The sequence below is a fragment of the Quercus robur genome, chromosome 11 (assembly GCF_932294415.1).
Source record: "Quercus robur chromosome 11, dhQueRobu3.1, whole genome shotgun sequence".
Lineage (NCBI taxonomy): Eukaryota > Viridiplantae > Streptophyta > Magnoliopsida > Fagales > Fagaceae > Quercus > Quercus robur.
In genome coordinates this window covers 44106219-44131320 of record NC_065544.1, presented here as the reverse complement: position 1 = coordinate 44131320, position 25102 = coordinate 44106219, and the positions used below count along the sequence as shown (strand labels likewise).

At 32.7% G+C, this 25102-nt stretch overlaps 2 protein-coding genes across 2 annotated transcripts; one reads left to right on the top strand and one right to left on the bottom strand.

Moving 5' to 3' along the window:
* The first annotated feature begins 9519 nt into the window (after nt 1-9519).
* On the top strand, nt 9520-12465 carry LOC126705837 (arabinosyltransferase RRA2-like). Its single transcript, XM_050405054.1, has 2 exons — nt 9520-9908; nt 10968-12465. The coding sequence occupies exons 1-2, from the start codon at nt 9729-9731 to the stop codon at nt 12081-12083; spliced, it is 1296 nt and encodes a 431-aa protein (XP_050261011.1). The 5' UTR covers nt 9520-9728; the 3' UTR covers nt 12084-12465.
* Nucleotides 12466-13974: 1509 nt separating this feature from the next.
* LOC126706449 (G-box-binding factor 1-like) lies at nt 13975-20054 on the bottom strand. Its single transcript, XM_050405925.1, has 12 exons — nt 20010-20054; nt 18521-18666; nt 18370-18417; nt 18093-18185; nt 17911-18006; nt 17468-17643; nt 17197-17248; nt 17040-17088; nt 16816-16964; nt 16361-16438; nt 14690-14815; nt 13975-14305 (listed from the first exon to the last, which is right to left on the bottom strand). The coding sequence occupies exons 2-12, from the start codon at nt 18617-18619 to the stop codon at nt 14159-14161; spliced, it is 1113 nt and encodes a 370-aa protein (XP_050261882.1). The 5' UTR covers nt 18620-18666; nt 20010-20054; the 3' UTR covers nt 13975-14158.
* Nucleotides 20055-25102: the final 5048 nt, after the last annotated feature.

Below are 25102 nucleotides of genomic sequence, written 5' to 3'. Positions count from 1 at the left end.
TAATAGAACCTTTAATTGACATTGAGCTAAACTAATTACCTAGTTTATGAGTAATAATTAGTTTTATTTAATAAGCATATAAGAATAAAAATATATGAGAATATATCATCCAGACCGCTGTAGCACATTAGCAATTCTTTAGTAATTAAGAATCTGGGTTCAAATCCTGTCAGTGGAGATTCTTTTCTTGCTTTCTTTCTTTTTCTTTTTCTTTTTTTCTTTTTTTCTTTTTTTTTTCTAATTGAGATAACGGGCCTATCACAAGAAGCCCACCATAGCAATACACTAATAACAAATACTCGGAATTTGAAGTTTTGTTCTGTTGAGAGACAAAACCACAAAGCCCAAAGGCTTCCCTCATATCCAAACACCCCCAATATTTCACTCTCTTGCAACCTGTTTATCTCAATCTTTCTCTCTCTAACTTCACCTTTATTAGTACCATCTAGTTTGACTTAGAGGCATTATTAGTTTAATTTTAAGAAAAAAAAATTATAATCTGATGGCGCATGGTTTGATGGTAATGAGCTTTGTAAATTGTCCTCAGCCTAACACATGGAATTTCATAATATGTGAGGTAGAGAAGGGACTTCATCACTTAAGCTAATTGGCTTACATTAAATATAAATAAATTTATTGGTGTAGTACGATAAATAGTAATCAATCAATGACTTATATTATTCAGCAAAAAAAAAAAAAAAAAAAAAAATCAATGACTTATATTTTTTTTTCAAGAGAGAGTTTCAACCTATGGTGTCCGCTCCTGATAATTGTTCTTTATCATTAGACCAAGACACCAATCAGTTTTTGGTGTAGGTAGGGATTGAACCTCAGATCTCTTATTCAACCATCAGAGACTTTACCAGTTAAGCTAACTGGAACCCACATGACTTATATTTAAAAATAAACAAAACTTATTGGGGTCTTTGTATGACAAATAGTAATCATTATTGAGTAGCAGTGGCGGCTCCAGGAATTTTTTTCAGGGTGTTCCTCAACAAGCATAAATTATATAATCTAATAAAAAGAAAATTTTGTATATTGACAACAACAACAATCAAAAAACACGCAAATACATAAAGTTTACAGTTGTCTTTTACGAGTTTTCATATTTTGAAATCGTTGCATGATAGTCTCATTATCAATACTACAAGCTACATTTCTTTCAATATACACAATCAAGCAATCTTATTAATTATTGTTGTTTAGTTTTTTTTTTTTTTTTTTTTTTGAGAGAGAGAGAGAGAGTTTCAACCTATGGCGTCCGCTCCTGATGATAGCTCTTTTATCATCAGACCAAGACACCAATCAGTTTTTAGTATAGGCAGGGATTGAACCTTAAATCTTTTATACAATCATCAGAAACTTTACCAGTTGAGCTGACTGAAACCCACAATTATTGTTATTTAGCTGTTTCATTAATTTGTTTGTCTTTTATAAAATATAATTTGCTATATTGTTGTTTCATTAATTATAAATTAAATTATTAATTGTTGTTTAACCTAACATAATTTAATTTATTTGTTTTTTATAATGTATTGGTTAATTAAATGATTAATTATTGTTTATTAGTTGTTTCCCCCAATTAATTATTGGTTAATTATATTATTGTTTATTAGTTGCACTAGCACACACCCCATCCTCATGTGCATTTACTTCCCCCAATTCAAATATCCCACCCCAGCCCCATGCCCCCATCCACTCCACACTCAACAAACAAGCCCCATGGCCCCCAATCACAAGAGCCAATCAGAAAAATTCACAATCACAAATCACAATACACTAAAAGACAATTAATTGTATCTCACCAACACCAACGGATAAAGCCAAAAATAGGGCAAATATTAATAAAGTTATAAAGTAATCAACCAATCACAGTTCAAATTTTATCAGATAAAGCCTTAAAGAATAAAGAGAGAGAGAGAGAGAGAAAGACTCTCATTTCATAATTTTCATTTCACTTTCATTCTTTAGATAAAGAGAGAGAGACTGAGACAGAGAGTAGAGAGAAACCCACTAACCCAATAAGCAAGAACCCGTATATGTAAGAGAGAAAAAGAGAGAGAAGTTAAGTGTAAAGATGAAATACCTTCAGTCACTATTTCAAGGATTAGAAAGAGTTGCCTAAGTCTTTGAGACTTTAACTCTTATACATGCCAATTGGTAGCCTAATCTAATTATATATGTGTGTGAAGCTCCATTCTAAAAACTTGAACCACGACCCTTATCCCCCACACCCCACAAATATATATACTTGTGAAGTGACTACCACACCAAGGGTGCGCAATGACTGGAATATCATAATTTGATGTAAATAAAGTTGACAGTTGGAACAATAACACTCGTATTTTAAATTTCAACGACCAATAACACCTACTTAAATTTTTTTTTTTTTTATAATTTGATAATTACAATGGGAAGTAAGGATTTGAACCTTATATATGTCCATTGAAAGATCAAGAATTATCAATTGAATTACATGGTTATTAGTGCTCACTTGCAATTTTAAAAACCAAAAGCATTCAATAAGTAGACTTTAGAGAATTTCAACGAAAAATAAATAAATAAACTTTAGAGACTGACAATATATATCCCCATTTTTATTTAATTTACAAATTACAATCAGTTGGGGGTGCTTTCAAGTGGAGGATTTGAATTCAATAGATGAAACCAGGCCTATTTCCTTCTATCTAGCTAAACTAACCACACAATATGCCTATAGAAACACTCCTTGGCTAACAGAATGCATTGACATTAATTAAGTTTTCTTGATTTTTTTTTTTCCCTCTTAGACAGTAACTCTAGCCTAATCTAAGTTTTCTTGATTATTAAATCTAGTACACCTACTCTTTTAAGACAAACAACACTAAAATCAACTATGTTAGGCATCGATTAGCCGACCTACACTTAAACTACACTAATGGTTGATTTAAACCTTCCATTTTCAAAAAAATTGTATCTCAATTGGTTTTAAAAAGAGACATCCAAAGTTAAATCCCCCATTTCCAACTATTGAATCATCAACAAAAAATTATTATTATTATTGTAGTTGCACGATTTTCCTGGCCCAAACCCTATTGATCAGGCCTTGGCCCAAGGCGCAACACACAATAAATACTTGTAGAGGATGGGTCAAAGAACTTAGCCTCAATGAGCTTAGTCGGTCTGATGCATGGAGAATATTGTTGCAGGAATAAAAACACAAGAATGGATATTCAACAGAAGATTCTATTTCCTGAGTGCCGAATACATTCTCCGTCCTCCTCTTTGAGGGACTCCATTACATTATATAGCTCTCTCATTCTTATCTGAACCTTACACTTGTTGATCATCTAAGCCCCCACTTGAGCACCTGTCCTATCAGACACCTTTATCACTCCCTTGTGAGTTGCAGTGGCCAAGGTAGTACTGTTCAGGGGTCTTTTCCTCATTAATGCGACCAAGAGGGTGGTTGTGACACATTTAATGTGGTGGTAGCAGCTTTCCATGAGATATTTTGAGTTTTATTCTTTTTTATATGCTTGGAGGATGAGCTGCAGTGGTTGGGGCGAGCTCTTGGTCTGGACTTCGTAGTGTCCGAGGAGGTGTTACTCCTCGGACAGGTTTCTTTTACCGCAGTTGGGTTTGAATAATGTTTTGGCTATGACTTTTCCTCGGACACGATACTTTTCGAACGGGCCCGTATTTAACTAGCCCATTATTTTGGGCCGGGCCCCACAATTATTATTATTATAAACCTTTTTAAAATGTTTCATGTAAACTTTCTAATGAATTCTTTTAGAGTTGTTAGGGGCTCATGCAGTCATGTGATAGTCAATTTAAATGAAATTTATTTCACATTATAAAGTTTAAGAAACTACATGAAACTATAAGCTGGTTTAAAATTTATATATATTTGAAATGATTAAAATAAATTCTAATGAATTCTTTTAGAGTTGTTAGAAGCTCATGTAGTCACGTGATAGTCAATTTAAACGAAATTTATTTCACACTATAAAGTTTAAGAGACTACATGAAACTATAAGGTTTAAATTTTATATATATCTGAAATGATTTTAAAATGTTAAAATGAAACTTATTCAAAATGATGAGGTTAAAATGAAAATTACCTAAGACTTACTTAATAAAAATAGTTGGAATGTACAGTGTGATATTATCATATTACAGCCTTATATCATTTATGGGCATTTTTTACTTTCACAATTTCTTTTACGCCAACATTTTTTCTTTTACATTATTAGGGAAAAACTTTAAATATATATATATATATATATATAAGAAAAAGAAGAAGAATAGGCAAATAAAATGAGAGGAAATACTAGTTTATCCTACTTACAAATACAAGATAGTGATATCTGTTATCACCATTCTAATCAAACCAAATCTAATGGTAGGGTCTCGATTTACAGTCCAAACCCAAAACGTATGGGATATTGGCCTAATGAGCCCAATACTCTAAATTTGTAGAGAGTGTGTCGAAGAACTAGGCCCTAATGAGTTGAACAACGGCTAGTACTGAATTGAAAGGCAATCAAACACAAAATAAGAGATTCTGATATCAATAGACTTTCAGTCCGAGGAGGTCACACTTGTATATATTGATCACAATTGAATACAAAGACAATTTAGATTGCTACAGTCTTGTTTCTCTCTCTCCTCCTCTCTTTCTCAGGGAGGGTCTCTCACATTATATAGCTCCCTTCGGAACATCTTGATTCTACACTTGTTGATCATTTTGAGCCTCTACTTGAATACATGTCCCATCAGACACCCTTTCTAGCTTTCTGTGAGTTGTGGTAGTCAAGGTAACACTGTTCAGAGGTCTTCTCCACATAAATGTGGCCAGAAAAGTAGTTGTCATGCTTTTAATGTGATGACAGCAGCTTTCCCCTAGATATTTTTGGGCTTCCTTCCTTCTTGTATGTTCATGAAGTATGTTCCTATCGTTGTAGCTTCTTGGAGGGTCATTCTACTTGCTGGAATACATATTTGAGCTGCACACGCCACATCCAAGGAGTAATTCCTCCTCGGACAACCTTTCATTCGTTTCTTATTCATGAGACTTTAAATTGGGACCCTAAATGACTATTTGCCCCTCCTCGGACCACTCAGTGTCCTCAGACAAAAGCCCACGGCCCAACATATTATCCTGGGTCTTTATCCCTACACTGATAATAAACAATTTCAATTTTTTTTTTTTTTTTTTTGAAAAGAGAGTTTCAACCAATGGCTCACCATTCTAATCAAGCCAAATCTGATAATAAACAATTACAAATTAAAAATTTTATTTTTGAGAGAGTTTTAACCATTCATCAAACCAAGACACCAATCGATTTTTGGTGTAGGGGGAAATTAAATCTCAAATCTCTTATTTAATCATCAAAAATTTTATCAATTGAACTAACTGGAACCCACAATTACAAATTAAAATTTGGTTAGTATAAATGGATGGCAAGACCCAATATTATTGCCATCAACCTATTCAAAATCAATCTTCTTTATCACATAATTTAATTTAGAATATAAAAGTACAAAGTATTCTTTTGGTAACAAACCATCAAGTATCATAGGACGAATTTTTCCATTACATCACTTCGTAACAATCTAAATTTCCTTTTTCTATAAACACAATGTCTACTTTTTGTTGGTTGCTTTTACTATTAGGTCAATACACTTGAAAACCCTTTTCTCTTAAACTTTCAAACACTTCATGCATAAGGAGATGCCAATTAAGCCATAAGACTCTTGATTATATATAATTATTCTTTATGAGTAATGCTATAGGCACAAATTAACTATTTTACAACATTTTTACAAAATGTTAATGTGGCCAACCTCTTATTGGTTTTCATTTAGGCCCGCTATTAATATCATTTTTTCATTTACCAATAATCATTCACCAATTACCATATCAGCAGTTTGTAAATTTTTTTTTGTAAAATAGTTTGTTTCTCTAGCATTGTTCTTTATTTAAATGTTATAGTTTCTAATAATTTCATTTAAGCCATAAAATTTTAAATAGACTTATTTAAACCTTATAGTTTCATTTAAACCTTATAATAAATTTAAATTTAATTGGTTGTCACGGGAGCTTCTAACAGTGTTAAAGGAGTTTGTGACAGAATATTTAAATGAAACATTTTTGTAAACTTTGAGGTTTAAATAATAATAAAAATTTAAATTAAATGAAATATATCAAAAACTCTAAAGTATAATATGAAATTTACACAAAAATATTTAAGGTCATAATAATGTCTAGAAAACAGAGGGTAATTTAATTTTACTCATGATAGTACGAACCACCCTTACTAATGTTACACAAGAATAACCTCAATATGAGGATAAAGCAATTCGTCAACTAAAATTAATTGAAAGAATATATTAATTCAGGAAAAAAGAAAAGTAAACCACTTAATCTGATAATTGATTTTATAAGTTATAAATCAATGCTAAGAATTAAGTACGTATACTTTATGGTCCGTTTGAATTGAGGGAGAGTGAGGGAAAGTAAAACAAAGTAGAGTAGATTTAGCACAAAATTAGCTTATTTTTAGCCAACTCTACCCTACTCCCCTTCACTCCCCCTCCATCCAAACAGACCATAAGGGTACTCAAGTAGTGGGCTAATCAGTTTGGGGTGTTAGGTGTGACATATATCTAAAGTTTACATGTCCAAGGTACAATACTATTGGTCTGTGGGGGGTTTTTTGAGGTGTCTCATAAATTGGAAATGAAATAATCTAGCCGAAAGGGTAGGACATCACTTCCTTATACCAAAAAAAAAAAACTAATTTATAAATTATAAATTATAAATTAATGGTAAGAATTAAGTATGTATACCCCTCAAGGGTATTCGGGTGGTGGAATGTTGGAACATCACTTCTTTATACCAAAAAACAATTATAAATTATAAATCAATGGTACGAATTAAGTATGTTAGAGGTATTTGAATGGTGAGTTCATTAGCTTGGGGTGTAACAAGAACATGAAGGTTGTAGATTCAATCCACTCCATTATCAATCTATAGGATTTCTGGAAAATTTGATGGATAATAAGTTAAATATTCTGGCCTAGAAGTTGAGACACTACTTATACCAAAAAAAAGAAAAAAAAAAAAAAACGGATATGGTATCTCCAAAAGAAAAATGGAATAGTGGAACGACACACACAAGTGCACATGTGCGTGTTTAGACTAGCTTTTTGTTGAAAAGGCTTATTTGATTATTTGTTGAAAATTAATAAAAGTATATTTATAGTTAAAATTTAGAAATGTGAGAATTTAAAAAATTATACATAAGCACATAAGCAATAAACTAACCCCAAAAAAAAAAAAAAAAAGAACAGAATCACACCTCATGCATTCTTTTTTTCTTTTTTCTTTTTTGATCATACCTCATGCATTTCATTTGATTAATTGATTTTAAATTTCTACTTTGCAAAACTTTGGAGAAATTACAGTTTACCATTCTAAACTATATCCCAAATTACATTTTGCACTTTAAACTTTTTGAATACACATATTGCACTCTAAACTATAACTCTTATTACACTTTGTACCCCAACATTAAGTTTGTCATTAACTTGGATGAAAAAGTATGATATCAATTGAAAATATACAATTGCTCCTCTTCTCAATTCCTTAAAAATAAAGGATAAATTACATTTTACTATCCTAAATTGTACTCTCAATTACACTTTCCACTCTAAACTCTAGATTTTTCTCCAAGTTAACAGCAAACTCGACATCAAATTGTAAAGTGTAATAATAATCATAGTTTATGGTACAAAATGTGCACTAAAAAATTTTAGAGTTTAAAATGTAATTTGAGGAATAGTTTAGGATATTAATAGGGGTGTTCACCAAACCGATAAACCGCATAAATCGCACCAAAACCGTCTGCAAAATGGCATAACCGCACCGTACCGCAAGTAATAGTACACCGCACCGCACCACACCACATGGTGCAATGCGATTTGCGATTTTATAATAAAAAAACCGTACAAACTGCACCGCACCGCACCTCTCTCTATATATTAATATATTTATTTTTAATATTAAATATATTGTTAATAGTTTGATAACCCTAGTTTTCCCAAAAAAAAAAAAAAAGTTTTAATAACCCTAGCAAGTATTGACTAGAAAAGCCAACCCAAAATAAAGAAAAACTAGCTCAATAATTTAAAACTTGGCCCAAAAAAAAGGAAAAAATTAGTTTTGGGCTGAGTAGGAAAAACCCAAAATTTGAAAAATATACCGACTTCAAACCGCATCTTATACATAATATCGTACATGTGACCGCAAAAATGAGGTGCGGTGCGGTTATGGTTTTGACTAAACTCTAAACCGTACCACACCGCATCGCACCACACATGTAACCGCAAAAACAAGGTGCAGTGCAGTTATGATTTTAACTAAACCGCACCGCAAAGTGCGGTGCTAAAAATGGCCTAAAACCGCACCATGAACACCCCTAGATATTACAATGTAAATTTCCCTAAAACTTTATGCCATAAAACTTCTCTTATCTTTGAAATGAAATTTTTTTTATTTTTAATAAATTATCAATGAGATTTGACCTCTAAATTCATTACTAAAAAAAAAATGTTAATTAATTATGATGATTCCTTGGAAATCAGTAGGCTGAAAGTCTCAGGCGCTGATGATCTTAGAGCTTGATCCTGAAAAAACAAATACTAAGTCAGAGGAGACCGGCCGAAAGTCCTCCGATGGTAAAGTCAGTAGATTTGTGATTCTAAGTAAAAAGGGAGTATTCTGTGAAAAGTATCTGAATACCTTATCTTCTCATCGATGAATGCTTATATAGCATACGTGAAACAATTATTTGTTTAATAACCGTTCCTATTGTCGAGGAGTTCGGAGGATTCGAAGGTAACTTCCATAACTGCCATGGAAGTTACCTTATTCGGGCCTATGTTCCATAATGGTCAGTGGTGGACTGGGCTCATATCAGTTCAACTCATCCCTTACGCTAAGTGGAAATCAAAGTCGTCCAAAGCTCAACATGTTCAAAGCCCAATGAACTTGTCCATCCTTTATTAAGGACGAACAAGGTCATTAGGGACGACTTTTCTTCATACATTCACTTTTTCCTTCTTTTCTCATTAGGGACAACCTGTATGGACGAGATGAGACTTGTGCATTTTCATTACACCATCAAATTAAATTACAAAGCTTGTAGTGACATTATTATTTATTAATTTATATACACAATTAATGTTTTGACTTAGTAGTACTCCTAAACACTAGACAGGAGGCCATAAAATAAAGAGAAATGCTATATTTGCAATATTTTCATAATATTTTTATAATAAATTTTAAATGATAGATTATTATTGATTTTTATAGATAAGTAAAGAAGTAATTTTAAGTTGTGAATTCAAATTAAAATGATATCTATAATTTCTATAAAAGAATTATTACACTAAACAATAATTAAAATGATAAAGTAATCTTAAACATGTCTAATTATCTTTCTCTCTCCTCCTATTTTGGCATCCTTTACTTTTACTGCACAATTCAACAACTACTGAACTCTGTACGCAGGACCACCCACCCAGCCACAATTTCTGATCCCCAATTGTCAAAAACTCAAACACACCCATCTCTCAATCTTTCTCTATCTCACCACTTTTGCAACCCCAAAAGTCTTTGCCAATTTGCAAAAGCCGAAACAAAAACTGACCCATCAAACCAAATCAAACAAAAAATGACTGGCCGCAGAGAAATGCATCGAAACACTTTACAGTCGGTTCGAAAAACCAGAATTGCAATTGCCATAGCCATTGGAGTCACTTTGGGTTGTGTCTTCGCCATTTTCTTCCCTCATGGTCTCTTCACCTCCTCAGCTCCTATTATTACTCGTACTATCTCCAAATCCAATGCCCAGGTTCCAATTCTCCAACCCCACTTTTTTTTTTTTATTAACAAAATGTTTATTTATATTTGTTTAGTATTTTTATTTTTATTTTTTATTTTTATAGTTTTGGGGTTTTGAGATGTTAGTAGTATTTTGGTGATGGGATTAGCGAATTGACATTACTTTTATTATTATGAACCAATCATGACAGTCACGAAAAAAAAAAAGGTGTGTTCTTGGACTTGTTGGATTTTTAGTTGTGGGTGTGTTTTGGGATTCTGAATCTTGGTGGGGAAGTGAAGCCATTGCGTTGACTTATAGTTGCTGTGGTTTGACTTTGAATTGGATATGGGTTTTGTATACAATGCCAGCATGGTTACTTAAAAAAATAGTTTTTCTTGCTATACACTGAAGTCTATTAGTAAACAATTTCTACATGTTTTACGAATCTGTGATAATGAGGGATGGATGATAGTTAAACATTCATACTCAAACTCTTTAATTGATTGTAACAATTGATGATTTGAAGCTCTATGCTCATTTAATTTACAATCCTATTTTTGAACATTGTGGTCTGAGACTTTGACTTGAATTTGATCATATTGTTTGTATTTCATAGGCCGTGTGAGTGGTAATAGTTTCAAATATGGAATTTATATTCAATTCAATGCGAAGCATCCTAAATCTCTTATTGTGTTTGATTGGTATACTGATTGAGACAATGTTGCCAATGAGCCCCAGCCCAAATGGCTCTTCCTCCTACCACAATCTCTCTCTCTCTCCCCTTCTGCGTGTCTATGTATATGCTTTTATTTAGTTTATACATGTGTAATAAAAAAATTATGCAATACATGTGTGTGTATTAAATGCTCCCAATCACCATTGTGGCTTTTGTGTGAAATTTTGAGATGAGGCAAAGGAAGATGATTCATTCATATAGTGTATGCTGCACATCTGATGACTTTTTTGCAAGTTAATCATCTAATGGCAATGCATACAGTCTTAGTGGAGTTTCCATAGTGTTGAATTGGTTATTTCGTTAGGCACAAATATAAGATTCATGTTTTTTTTTCCCTCTCATTTCATCAGGTTAATTCAGCTTCATGTGAATCGTCTGAACGGATAAACATGTTGAAATCAGAATTTGTGGAAGCATCTGAGAAAAATTCCGAGCTGAGAAATGAAATTAAGGAGCTAACTGAAAAGCTTAGATTGGCTGATCAAAGGAAAGATAATGCACAGAAGCAGGTTCTTGTGTTGGGTAAACAGCAGAAGGCTGGACCTTTTGGTACCATCAAGGGCTTAAGAACCAACCCTGCTGTCATCCCTGATGAATCTGTCAATCCAAGATTGGCAAAGATATTAGAGAAAGTTGCTGTCCGGAGAGAGCTTATAGTTGCTCTTGCAAACTCAAATGTGAAGGACATGTTGGAAGTCTGGTTCACTAACATCAAGAGAGTGGGTATACCCAATTATTTGGTTGTTGCTTTGGATGAAGAGATTGCCAGATTCTGTGAATCTAAGGATGTTCCAGTGTATAAGAGAGATCCAGATGAAGGTATTGATTCAGTTGCAAGGACAGGAGGGAACCATGCTGTCTCAGGGTTGAAATTTCGTATTCTAAGAGAGTTTTTGCAACTGGGGTATAGTGTTCTTCTATCAGATGTTGATATTGTGTATTTGCAGAATCCTTTTCATTATCTTTATCGAGATTCAGATGTGGAGTCCATGACTGATGGTCATAATAATATGACAGCTTATGGGTATAATGATGTCTTTGATGAACCTGCAATGGGTTGGGCTCGATATGCTCATACAATGCGTATATGGGTCTATAACTCTGGTTTCTTCTACATTAGACCAACAATTCCTTCAATTGAGCTTCTGGATCGTGTGGCGAGTCGGCTCTCTCAGGAGCCACCCTCTTGGGACCAGGCAGTTTTCAATGAGGAGCTCTTTTTCCCTTCATATCCCGGGTATGATGGGCTTCATGCTGCAAGAAGGACTATGGATTTCTATCTGTTTATGAACAGCAAGGTGCTCTTCAAAACTGTGAGGAAAGATGCCAACCTGAGCAAGCTCAAACCAGTAATTATTCACGTAAATTACCACCCTGATAAACTTCCCCGAATGAAAGCAGTTGTGGAATTTTATGTTAAAGGGAACAAGGATGCACTCAAACCCTTCCCTGATGGTTCAAGTTGATAATATGTTTCTGCTCATCAGTAATACCTTTAGCAAGAAAGTGCTTGCTGAGTTAGAGTATGTTTGAAACGGAGAGAGTTGGGGGGAGAGGAGAAGGGAAGTTAACTAGAATGTAAATGTTTCAAAGCACACATGCAGGCTAAAATTAAGTGAGATTTCATCTTATTGGAGCAATGTGAGTTATGCCCTTTCTTGGCCCCAATTACAACAGCCCTAGTGTTCAAACGCATGCAAATTATAGTACGCTTCACATTACCAATCCTGCTTTTTACTTAATTGTTATTACAAGATATACTGCGGTGAGCTTCCCTTTTCTTCTGCATGAAATTTCTTTGTTGTGGTATTTGATGAATGAATGTAGCAGTTTGATTCGTGATAGTCATCAATCTAGTGTGATTTAGCTTTGCAGAAGACATAAAAGTAACAGGTAAACATGTTAATCTTAATCCCAGGAAATGAAAAATGTATATATCATTAGATCATGAATATTCACTTTAAATTCATTCAGCCTCCTCTTGTCCACATTTTGCACATGTGCAATATGGACCCTCTAATGTCAATGCAATTATTAACCATCAAGCAGGACCTGTATACCTGATTCTTTCAATGTTTTGAAAGGACCCCTAATGGCTTATGGTTCTATGATCCATGTTGCAACACATGGAAAGCTGATGTTGCCACGTAGAAGTTACCCGAAGATGTAGCTTTTTCCTTGATGAGAGAGAGAGAGAGAGGATATCTAATGCTTTAGTCACTGTTGAAGCTGCCTCAAATTGAAGAAGTAACCTCCCAGAGAAATTAACTCAAAAATGGAAAGGGTCCTAATAGCTAGAGATTGTTAGTTATTAGCAGCTTAAAATTTTGAAGTTAAAAACTCATGGCTCAAGAACAAAATTTTGCTAAGAATAAAAGAGAATTAACATCTAATTCCAACAGATCATTGGTAGCTTAAGATTTTGAAGTTAAAAGACTCATGGCTCAAGAACAAAATTTTATTATAAAATAAAATAGAGAAGAAGAAGAAGAATTCATCATTCATATGAAAATGGGTGTTGTACATTTTAATTTTATCAATGATTTGGGTGAGGAAAAAAAGGTGATCTTAATGCGAGCATTGGTTGAGATGATTGAAGTAATCAAAGTGGAAGAACATAAATAAATAAATAAATAAATAATTTCTCAATAGTATGTCATGATTGATGCTGATAAAAGTGGAGTTCATGACAAAAAAAGTAGTAAAAATTTTTGGATCTCTAGCACTCTTGAAGTAAATTATGCTAGCATCCACTTGTTCCTTTTTTTTTTTTTTTGGCAATTGATGGGAGCCTCCATTTGTTAATATTCTGCAATTAAGAATCATGGAAAACATATTTGTGCCTTTTTTTTTGGGGGGGGGGGGGGGGGGGGGGGGGGGGGGGGTGGTGGGGGCGGTTATGTGAAATTTTCTCAGTTTTGAAGATGATTGACAGTCCACCTCCGAATCTGAATTCTCTAATATAAAGCAACTTGTATAGGTGTAATTTCTTATGTCACAATAGTTATTTCTTTTCTTATTAAATGATAGATCAAACCCTGTGAGGTTAAATCTACCAACCTTCCCTTCATGTATCATTACTACAAACCAAAACTTCAGGAATGAGATTTCTTTTTCTTTTTTTTCTTTTTTTTCTTTTTTTTTTTTTAATTAAGGAATGGGAATTCATTGTTGAAAAGAAGGTAGCTGCAAGTACAAAAAGAATTTGATCTCAAAATCTATTCCTAAAAACTACCAGAGAAAATCTTAATACACCAATGGTTGAATGTTGCTACAATAGGTATAATCAAACTAAGAAAGCACCTTACATAAACAACAAATATTAACACTATTAAAGTGGAACCATGCACAAAAGAATAAAAGCCTAAAATTAGCACTCTACCAAATGTTGAAATCATTTGAGTACATAAAATCTGAAACCCACATGAATGTTTTGGAATAATACCTCTTTTTTCTAAAATATGAATATGAAAAAATCATAAAGAATCGACATGAACTTATAATTTCAGTCAAAGCCACATTCTAGTTTCAAACTAAAATTTCATGTAATTCTAATCGTATGAAGAGGTGAGTCATCTCCACTAGGAATTCTTTCTTCATTGTCATTGCTTTCACTACAACCGGAGTTAGGGTTCCTAGCAATTAGGTCTGAAATTGCATCTGGTCCATACATCTTGGTTAACTCATCCTGCTCCATCAGCAAATCAATTTCATTAAATAATAGTTTAGGGGGAGGAGGAGAGAGAAAAAGGGGGGGGGGGGTGATGTAAACACTGAATTTTAAAAACCACTATATAGGCACACTTTAATCTTTATCATGGGTGGCTTGTGAGTAGAAGTTTGGACTTGACAATAAATAGATTCCGCATAACAGATACTATAAGCTTTAGACTTTAGAGTGGTTCTAACCATAAACAACCTTAACATTTCGAAAAGATCAGAGGGGGGAAGGCAGGAAGCACACGTTATGTGAAATTTGAGAACATGATATTTATTATAGGTTAAGCTAAGAAACTGCAACAATCATCAGTATAGGATAAATGAATAAAGAAGAAGGATTTGGATGGCAAACCATTAAGGAATTGTTTTCTTCATCAACTTCCCCACATTCCTCGGAAAGCCTAACTAGCTCCTCCTTCAGCATGGAAGTCTCGGTTTTTAGCATCTCTGCCAATGCTTGTAGTTTTTCGCATTCCTGCTGTGATAATAAGAAACCCAAAAGCAAAATATCTTAAAAACAAAACTAATAATCAAGTCAAGTAAGGGAACGTTCTAAAAAATTGACGGACTTCAAGTTTGACCTCAAATTTTATGGGGGTAAAAAAAGAAAAGGAAAAAGAAACGATTGCCAACCTTGGGAGTAAACCCTCCTCTCTTTTTTTTCTTTTATCTTTTTTTTTTTTTTCCCTTCAAAATAAATGCAATTGGAATGAAACTAGCGACCCAATAGGCTAGAAACCTGCCAACCACCCAGAAAAATTTCTCCCATCTGCTCTATAAGATGCAATACAAGATTCCTTCCAGAATTCCTGGTTTTCTATCAAAAGTAATGCTGCTCAATCTAAATTCAAAATTTTACTCAACCTAATGCCTTTATACAAAACCAAATCTGAGGGAGTTTGGAAGTTTTTGTTGGATAATCTTTTCGACATATTATAAGTAACCAACAAACCATTCATAGTCATACTCTATGGCTTTGCCAGACATAACAAGCCTCTATCATCAGCCCCCCTTCCCCTCCCACCATCCTCTCTCTCTCTCTCTCTCTCTCTTGGTTCCTCTAGTGCCATAATCATCAACTTATTAATTTTTATTTTTTACAAAGTTTTAGCAAAAGGAAGGGGGATGCTTTGAGGAAGCAGTTTTTAGTAGAAAATCAAAGCAAACAGATATTAGAGGAATAATAGAGCAAATTTAAGAGGCATAACCATGGTAAATGAAAATGTCCCCCCAACATTTTGTTTAAATCCACTTTTTGCTAAGAGTATCCACCTCTAAATTAACTTAAACTAAAGCATCAATCAATGTCAGAAAATTTTGACATCTAACAAAGATTTTAAGCCTGGATTTTCTGAAATTCAAAATTTATAATCCACATATCATGAGGTTTAATAGTTAACCAAACCTAGAATGCAATAGAGATGGACCAGGATTTAAAATATAAAAAATAAAAAAGAAGAAGATTGAAAAATGCTAATAAAAAGGCAAAGGAAAACTCTGGAAAACATAGTAACTGAATATGGTGATCCTTTTCATGTATTTTCAAATGGAAAAAATTTATCTCCAAACTGGTTTGGAGGAAAATTCCTCCAACCCACTACATGACAATTGATAAAACCATCAACATGTACCTTTAGTCACATGACCTATTGAATGGGTTATGTGACTTGTTTAAATAATACACGTGGATTGTATTATGAGTCATCTCATAATGGGTTGGAGGAGTTTGGAAGAAAATTCTTTCCTTTTCGAATTTAACCATTAACTCCACATAAGGTGACCTAAACCTATAAAAGTTGAAGGAGCATCTGAAATAGTTGCCTATAGGACCTTAAGAAACCATAAAGAGGATTCCTTGCCACATCTGCAAGTATATATTTGAAGTGTATAGACTGGATACCAGAACTCAACCTTCAAAACAAGGCAAGATCTGATGACTGAAAATAACTGGTACCTTTATTGACAGAATACTAAAAATGTTACCCAGAAAAGAAAGGTCAAACAAAAGGACAAAGATAAGTACCTGTCGACGTATTCTTGACCTCCTAGCTGACTCCCTATTAGACTGCTTTCTCCTCTCATTTCTCAGGTCAATCCCTTCCTGTCAAAGCAAGAGATAAAGATCGTCAAAAGTAAGAACAAGTAATCCTGACCTCTTAGACCATGGATCACTTTTACAGTTGTAATTGTGCCTATGTAACATGGGTTCAGGAGAGGAGGTAAAGGAAAAAAAAAAAAGGCAGAGCGAGAGAGAAAGAGAAGCTAAGAAACAACTGTAAACTATAAATTTTAACCCCCAGAAGATTACATTAAACAAGGAAAGTATAATCCATAAAAACAATTCAAATAATATGGACATCAAAATAACAGACAGCTTCAACTCTTTCCATTCCTAAATCCATTTTTCCAAGCATAAATTGTCACACAAGCATTATTGCTGAAGCATAGCAGTCATGCACCCAATTTATTTGGCCTCACCTTCATAAGAAAAGGTTGAGCACTGGATGCACTAAGGCTCATTCCCAAATTGAGATCAGTTTCAGCCACGTTTGCTACTGAATCATGCAATGCCAAATCTGTATTTGCACCACAATCCTGGACACTAGCTTTGTTCTGTGCAACCACTCCTGTTCAAGTATTATAGGTAATCAAACTAATGGACTTTTATAAAGAAAGCAAAACCCATGAACTTCAAAAATTACCATCTGCCTGCAACTGGTTAAATCTTTGCCTTTTACTTTTAGAAAACTCCTGGAAAAAATGAAAAGTCAGTGCATATTAGTGCTAGGAAAAACCAACCTAATAGACCTTTAGATTTTTTGAGAATTTACTCAACATAAAATTAATTGGAGCAACAACCTGATTCTTGACATCACTGTCATCTGATGAGCCCTCACTTCCACTTACATCACTGTTTAAAGGAATTTTGCAGTCATAGTTTAGCAAAGCACATTTAAGATATTCAGCTAGCGTAAAATATTAGAAATAAAAATCTAGAGTTAAGCATACAACCCCCCACAAAAAAAAGAAAAAGAAAACCCACACCCAGCTAAGAAGGAAAAGAATGGTAGTACTGCTAACATAATAAAACTTATTGGGGAAGAAAAATTCCTATAGAAATTAAGAATACCTTTGTGAAGGACCACCGCCATCATTTCTGGTACTTGAAGCTGCCTTCTCACTTTCTCTTGATCCATTACCTACCAAAATCAAATTCTCTGAGCTTCTCTTGTGTTTGCTCATTGAATCCAAGTCCTTTCCCTTGAGAATCCTTTCCTCTTTTTCTGGAATGGCCAATCCCACACCCTAACCATATATAAGTAGTTATATATAAGATATACATGAAAAATGTGAGTCTTAGTGGAAGACAAGTAGATTGCACCTACAAGTTACAAACCACTAATACCCAAAAGAAACTCTCACAACCTCTATTTTATTGATGGAAATTGATGAAATAAAGAAATTTACCACTAACTTATCAAAAAATATATATATATATATCTACTAGATTTAATATGTAGAGAAAAGTACAGCACACAAAAGTAAGATGACAAGATATGTGTTTGGGATTACCTTAACTGTGTTAAGATTTGCATGGACCTCCTTGTTATATGGAGCATGGTATTGAAGTCCAGGTCCATATTGTGACATACATTGCTGATAAGCCACCTAAGAGCAAACAAGTCAGTTTTCCCCATGTTATAATCCAAGGTAGTCAACTCTCTGCTTGACCTCTCACATATGAAGATAATCACCTGATTTCCCCACATATAGGGATTAAACAACGAAGAGGCAGCGGAACTTGACATGACAAAGGGAGGTGCGGTAGCCCCAGAACCATAATATGCCTATTCAAGAGTCAAGATGCAAGAGTAAGTTGAAAGACACTCAATCTGGTTCTTCATTATCAAATCCACAGATCCATATCACCCATAGCCCACCTCCCCACCCTCCAAAACACAAACACACACACACACACACAAACACACGCATGGATAAATATATGTAATTTATTTTTTATTTGTCTTGAACCTGCACAAAAGTTGGCCCATCTGGTTGTGAAGGTGTCTTTGGTGTTTCCTGTAACATTAGTAAAGATTTAGTGAAAATGATGAGAAATGTGTGTGACGGAAAAAAAATTTTGGGGGGAGGAGAGAGAGAGAGAGAGAGATTGCTTGAGAACCTGAGTTGAAAACAATGGTACAAACCATTTAGGAGGCATGTTGACTTCCCCAATACCCATTTGTTTGGAAGGCTTGGCCATCTCACTGGTTTCACCCATTCTGACAAGGTTCAATATGAGCTCAATGACCCACCTTAATCCAATAACTGGCTGGAAGAAATTAAACCAATAAAAAGAAAGAAAAAAAAAATTAGCTTTACATGTTCACTCTAGAAACACACATTCATCACAATTAGAATTCACATTAAACTAAAGAGAAAGGCTAGATTACTTTTCAACGAAAGTGTGATACCCCAAATGGGTTAGATATTGGATTAAATTTTATAAGTGTTGAGTTCCACATAGGGTGTTTACTAGGACAATCTAGGGTATATAAGTGATTACGATAAGCTTTAATTGTAATTTGACAAATCTATTTGGGGTATAGCGCAAATATGGCTAGTGCTTATTCAAGTTGTGACAGAAGCAGATTACTAAAAGTTCAAAGGCATCTATATTTACTATGAATATTAGCACACCAAGCTCTTTCACTCTTAACAAGGATGAACTACGTTAAAATTTTAACTTTATATAGGACTCAACTCTGAAACCCCAAATTATTTCATAAGTGATATCATAGTCAGAAGCTTATAACTTTATTTGAGTGCATCAAGTCATTTTACAAAGACCTCCATTTTTCCATTATATGCTCGATACCTATATAACTCAAAAGGATGAACTAAAATCACACAAAATATTTTTTTATCAAGTTTTATGTGGTAATATAGGACTTTTACACGATTAAACATGTACAAACATGTATTGTACATGTTTTTCAATATTCAAAATTACTAAAGGATCTAAAAACAGAGTCTATATCTCCATATTTAACACCCTTTCAGAGTAAACTGCAGGATAACTTGAAAATTTTGCTTAAAGAACCAGAAACCAGATTATCTTAACAATAAAAATAAAATAAAAATCCTGCTCAGATAAACATCACTGTGAGATATAATAAACATGGATGCCACACTAAATTAATGGAGATTATGAACTTCCCAAAAAAACCCACTTAAAATAAATAGAATTAAAAAGAAACCCAATGAAAAAAAAGCCCAATAAGAATCACCACACCAACAAAACTTTTTCAGAACTAACATCTAGAGCAAACTCAAAATAATTAACCTATAGACTACAGTTCACCAACTCTCCACCGAAAACAAGCTCATAGGTTGAAACTTTGACAAGAACAGCCAAAACAAGGTTATCAATTTATCATGCATATCAAACTCCATAAAAGGACATTCTATAACACCCCAAAAACAATAATAACAAAAACAAAAAACAAGGAAACCCAGTTCACTACCTGAGCACATAAGAGGATATAAATTGAATATAAGCAAAGTAAAGAAAAGTAATTCTTGAAAATCAAACAGAATTTTACACCAACCCTTATGAGAAAGAGTTTGAAAAGCAAAGCATAGTTAGAGAAAGAGAGAGAGAGAGAGACCTGTGGTTGTGGCGCGAAAGGGAAGTCCTGGTAAGAACAAAATAGGCAGTGTGTTCGGTTGTTGTGTAAAAAAAGTCTATATATAATATACGGTACAGTCGTACGGGTCTTTTCTACTAAAGTTTCTCAATGGTCAGGATCCTTTCCACTAAATTATCTACGGTCCAAAATATATTATCTCAACCGACTTTTATCTAAAGAAAAAAAAACTATGCTTTTCTTTTTTTCTTTTTTTGTTTGCTAATTTTCAAAATTTATTTGATTGGTAATTTGAAATCCAATAAAAATAATGTCTAAGTTTATAAAGTGTTACACCAATCATAATTTATTACCTTGATAAATTAATAATTTTTTTTTTAATCTAGAATTGCTCTTATATGTTTTATAGGTTTTCACCTTAAATTCAAGTTTGGGGAGAATATAATTTGAGACTTAAGTGATAAATTAAGTAAATTTTTGTCTGATATTTAAATATTAAATAAATAATATTTATTTCAAATTTAATATTGTTAATTTATTTTTATTAAAGGTATAGATATATATTATGAATTTTGTTAACAATATTTTTCCAAATTTTAGAGATATAAGCACAATTAATGCTAATTAAGTTTTTATATTTAGGTTTTGCTCTTGTCTCTTTTTTAATTGAAGAATTAGGAATATGTCTTGATTTTAAATGAGTAAGATTACTCTTTTGAACTTAATGTCCATATCTCCTTTGTCATCTTTACAATGAAATTCATGATAATTTTATTTTCAAAATAAAGTATTTAATTAGCTATCAAATGTGAATACCATACATTCTAAATGGAATCAATGTGGTTCTCAAATACAGGAATTATAAAAAATTAAAACAAATGCAACAAAAAAAAAAATTTTGGTAAACTCCAATGAGAAAGGTTTAGAGTTTACATTCTTAGTAATTTTATTTTCATTATAAATTATTAAATTAGCTATCAAATGTGAATAAAATACATTCTAAATGGAATCAATGTGGTTCTCAAATTCATGAATTATCAAAAATTTAAACATATGCAACCAAAAAAAAATGTTAAACTCCAATGAGAAAGGTTTAGAGTTTACAAAAACAAGAGGGGATCTCTTAAAAGAATAAAAAAAAGGGAAAAAAAATTCCCTAAGATGATTAGCCTTATAATGAATTAGTCCATAAAACTTTCATTTTATAGTTTTGACCTCTTAATTTGGATCAAAATGAAATCATTGGGCTTCCATCCAAATTAAAAGATTTTATATTTTGTGGAATAAATTTCTTTTGAATTTTCCATTTGGCTAAATTATAATTTAGCCCCTTTCAGTTTGACTAGCTATATTGAAATTTAGTCCCACAATTGTTTTAGTTATTACATTTTGACCTCTAAAAGGTCGGATCAAAATAAAATCAATACGAGGTCACATATTCCACATATGTGAAAAAATATTCATTCAGGAACAAAACCCTATCGATTACATTTAGCCCTAATTGTTGGCACTTCAAATGTAGTCATTAAAAGTTGTAGATTAAATTATGATAAGACCAAACTGCTTGAAGATAAAATTGTAATTTTTCCCAATAAAAACATAATAATAGTTCTGCTGTTACTTCTCAACTCCATGAATCCTACATAAAAAATTAAAAAATAATAATTAATTAATTAATTGAAGGAAAAATAAAAATAAAAATGAACCAATTAAGTAAAATACCGCAACACTCCCCAGACCCCAGTTATTTTCTATAATACTGGGCCAACCCACAAATTCATTTGTTGGAGGCCAATGGGCTAACTTCAAGATTTTGGTTGAGAAACTTTCATTTTTGGGGCCCCAACATTAAACCCGCCAGGCAACATTGAAAGTGGCTTCGGCCATGTGTATTATTGAATGATCAAACCACACGAAAATTTGTGGGTTTCAACTTTCAGTTTGCTCAACTGTTAAATTTTTTTTGTTGTCAAGTAAAAGATTTAGAGTTTAAATTCATCTACATTAAAAATTAATTGATGTTTTGTCTTAATTATAAAAATAGCAATTATTATGAAACAAACTAAATTTTGTCGTCAAGTAAAAGATTTAGAATTCAAATTCGTCTACATTAAAAATTAATTGATGTTTTGTCTTAATTATAAAAATAACAATTATTACGAAACAAACACGTTTAAACTTAGTTTTGAAGTTTGAACCAACCCCATGTAATTAAGACATTTAGGAAAGTGAAAGACTTGTAATATATCAGATTGATTTATTTAAGCGAGAAGGACAGCTATCTAGTTAAAAAAGCTTTGCACTGTTTTTGGTTGTGGGTTTATCCTAATATGGTTTCAAGAACGATAACACTCACTAAAAATCTAGAATTGATTATAGCAAGTCTTAATTTGAGAAGCTAGACAAGGAACTTGACATTATCAACCAAATATTTTGTCAAACAGTTTTTTTTTTTTTTACATTTTATTTATTTTTTATTTTTAGATAAATTTAACATTTTATTTTAGTTTAATTGTTTATGCACAACTTTTTAAACCTCATTTTTACTAAGTACAACTATATTTTAATAAACTCTCAGCAAATAAACAAAGTGTACATCCAAAAGCACACTAAATAGACATCAATAATAAAGAGCCAGCACTAAACCATCCTTTGCTCAAGAATTACAAAGTCCAAGTGGATTATATTCTATCTTCCACATAAATCAAATTTATTAATGAACCAAGTTCATACTCATACATGAGTCACATTTCTAGCTGTGATGAAGATATCATTGACTACAGCTAGACCTTTAGATGTAACTTATAAGGCCAAGGTTGGAAGCCTGACCCTATGAACATTCCCTATGCAAAGAACTATAAAGTATGATCTAATGAAGGCTAGAAATCCTTCATACGAAAATTTCCATAATATTGGCCAACTCAACTCTGTACCTCCTGGCAATCTTGTGACTGTTAAATCTGCCATGAATGTGCACAAATGTTTTACTAAACATCTGAAATGTCTTTATTGCTTTGTGAATGAAGAATTCCCATTCATCCAAAAGTGGTGCTTTTGGGAGGAGTTCCATATACAATCTAAGCCTGGGGCAAAGCCGGTACCAAACTAGCTAACAATCCTCCTCAGAAAAATAAAAATAAAAAACAATGAAGCGTTAACATAATGAGAGGTAGTACATTTTTTTTTTGAAAAGAATGAGAGGTAGTACATATAATCAGATGAAAAAACATGTCTAATCATTAATTAAACCAACCTTATAATAAAAAACCAATTAATTATGCTTGACAAACACGCCTTCTTCTCACAGAAGGGTAGGTTTTTGTACAAAACATTCAACATATTAAGTTCTTAATCTCATACATTGCGGAGCTCACATGTCTAAGAGAGAAACAATACAACGTCATATACATAAGATAATTATTGCAAGATAGGACGTAGAGGACCGGACGCACGTAAAATGCTGTCTTCAAGAAGGACAGTCTTGATTTGCTTCCTTCTTTGCCTAGAGGAATTCAAGCAAAGTACCAAACAAACGAGGACAGTGAGAGCCAAGAAAATCACAAAACCCTTGGTCTTGAATATGTCCAATGGTGGGCCGATATATTCCACTTCTTTTGTAGAAATTATTAAGATTGGTGGAAGAATCATGAAAAGAAAAAAGAAAAGAAAAACACACCAACGAAAAAGCAAAGTCTCCCCATTTCCAATTGCACCTCGTCTCCTCCATTTCAACATTGATACGGGTGCCCAACCTATTCTCTATATCATTTTTTCCCATTCTTTCTGTGTCTACTTCTTTGGTTTTTTTTACCACCCCAGCTAATTCAATAAATATATAAATAAATAAAATACCAAAGTTGTCTGCGTTCTTGTAATCTATAATTGTGCAACAACATTGGTCCTAAAATTCTGAAAAATAACAAATAAGTTGGTATGTAGGGACGTGGCCTATGAAAATACCCCTATGGCATAACCAAAAGATGAACTAACACGAAAAAGCCATTACCTGATACCACATTTGTTACCAAGCATATAAATAGAAGTCGCTATATCATAAGAGAAATGTTATGTATACAATATCTTTATGAAAAATTTTAAATAGTAGGTTGTTATTGACTGTTACTAATAACAAAATATCACCTATAAACTGTTGTGAAAATGTTATGGACCTAACACTTTTCATGTAAAAAAAATTTCAATACTTTTTTTTTGATAAACAAAAAGTTTTCTGTTTTTTTTTTTTATTTAGAGTCAAAAATCTTACTATTAATAAATAAAGAAATGGATTATTTATTGGATATGTAAAAAAGAATATGTTGCCCGCTATGATTAGTAGAGCATAAACTAAAACACTTAAATGGGACAAGTGATTTTTATTTCTAAAGTGAAAGGCCAATGACTGCTAATAACCTCTTCTTTTTTTTCTTTTTTTAAGAAATGACTGCTAATAAGTAATAACTTAGTTGGTATATAAAATAATAACTTGGCTTAAAACGCATAGCTCATTCGATAATTTTATTACTTCCATTTTCATTGATTTTACTATATAAAAAAAAGAGTAATATTAGTAATATTTTAATAGGGTAAATTGTAAATTGCACCCCTAAAGTTTGGAGGGGATTGGATTGCTTCAGAAGTTGGATTTTACCCCCTGAAATTTGGGGTGTTTGAATTTTATAGTCTAAAGTTTCAGGATTTAGATTTTACCCCCTAAAGTTTGTGAGTGTTTGAATTTTACACCCCAAAATTATAAAACTTTAGAGTGTAAAATGCAAATACCCTCCAAACTTTAGGGGATAAAATCCAAACACCCCCTAAAATATAAGAACTAAAATCCAAATTTTAAAACGTGAGGGTGCAAAATCCAAACACCTCAAATGTCATGAGGTAAAATCCAAAATTTGAAACTTTAGAATGTAAAATCCAATCATCCCCAAACTTTAGGGATGTAATTTGCAATTTACCCTATTTTAATATAAACCTTACAAATCGATGTGTGAACTTGGATATTTTATAAATAAAATGCTCTTTTTTTAAAAAAAGAAATAAAAGCTAATTACTATTAATAAAGAAAGAAATGAGTGTTTGATTGGATACTCTCTCTTTTTTTTTCT

Excerpts from the sequence above, each read along its gene's own strand:
- LOC126705837 (XM_050405054.1), top strand. The coding sequence starts at position 9,729 with ATGACTGGCCGCAGAGAAATGCATCGAAACACTTTACAGTCGGTTCGA. Across the intron at positions 9,909-10,967 it reads TCTCCAAATCCAATGCCCAG|GTTAATTCAGCTTCATGTGA; the intron begins GTTCCAATTCTC and ends TCATTTCATCAG.
- LOC126706449 (XM_050405925.1), bottom strand. The coding sequence starts at position 18,619 with ATGGGTGAAACCAGTGAGATGGCCAAGCCTTCCAAACAAATGGGTATT. Across the intron at positions 18,007-18,092 it reads CCTATATGTGGGGAAATCAG|GTGGCTTATCAGCAATGTAT; the intron begins GTGATTATCTTC and ends GTTTGCTCTTAG. Across the intron at positions 14,816-16,360 it reads GGTCAAGAATACGTCGACAG|CAGGAATGCGAAAAACTACA; the intron begins GTACTTATCTTT and ends TTATTATCACAG.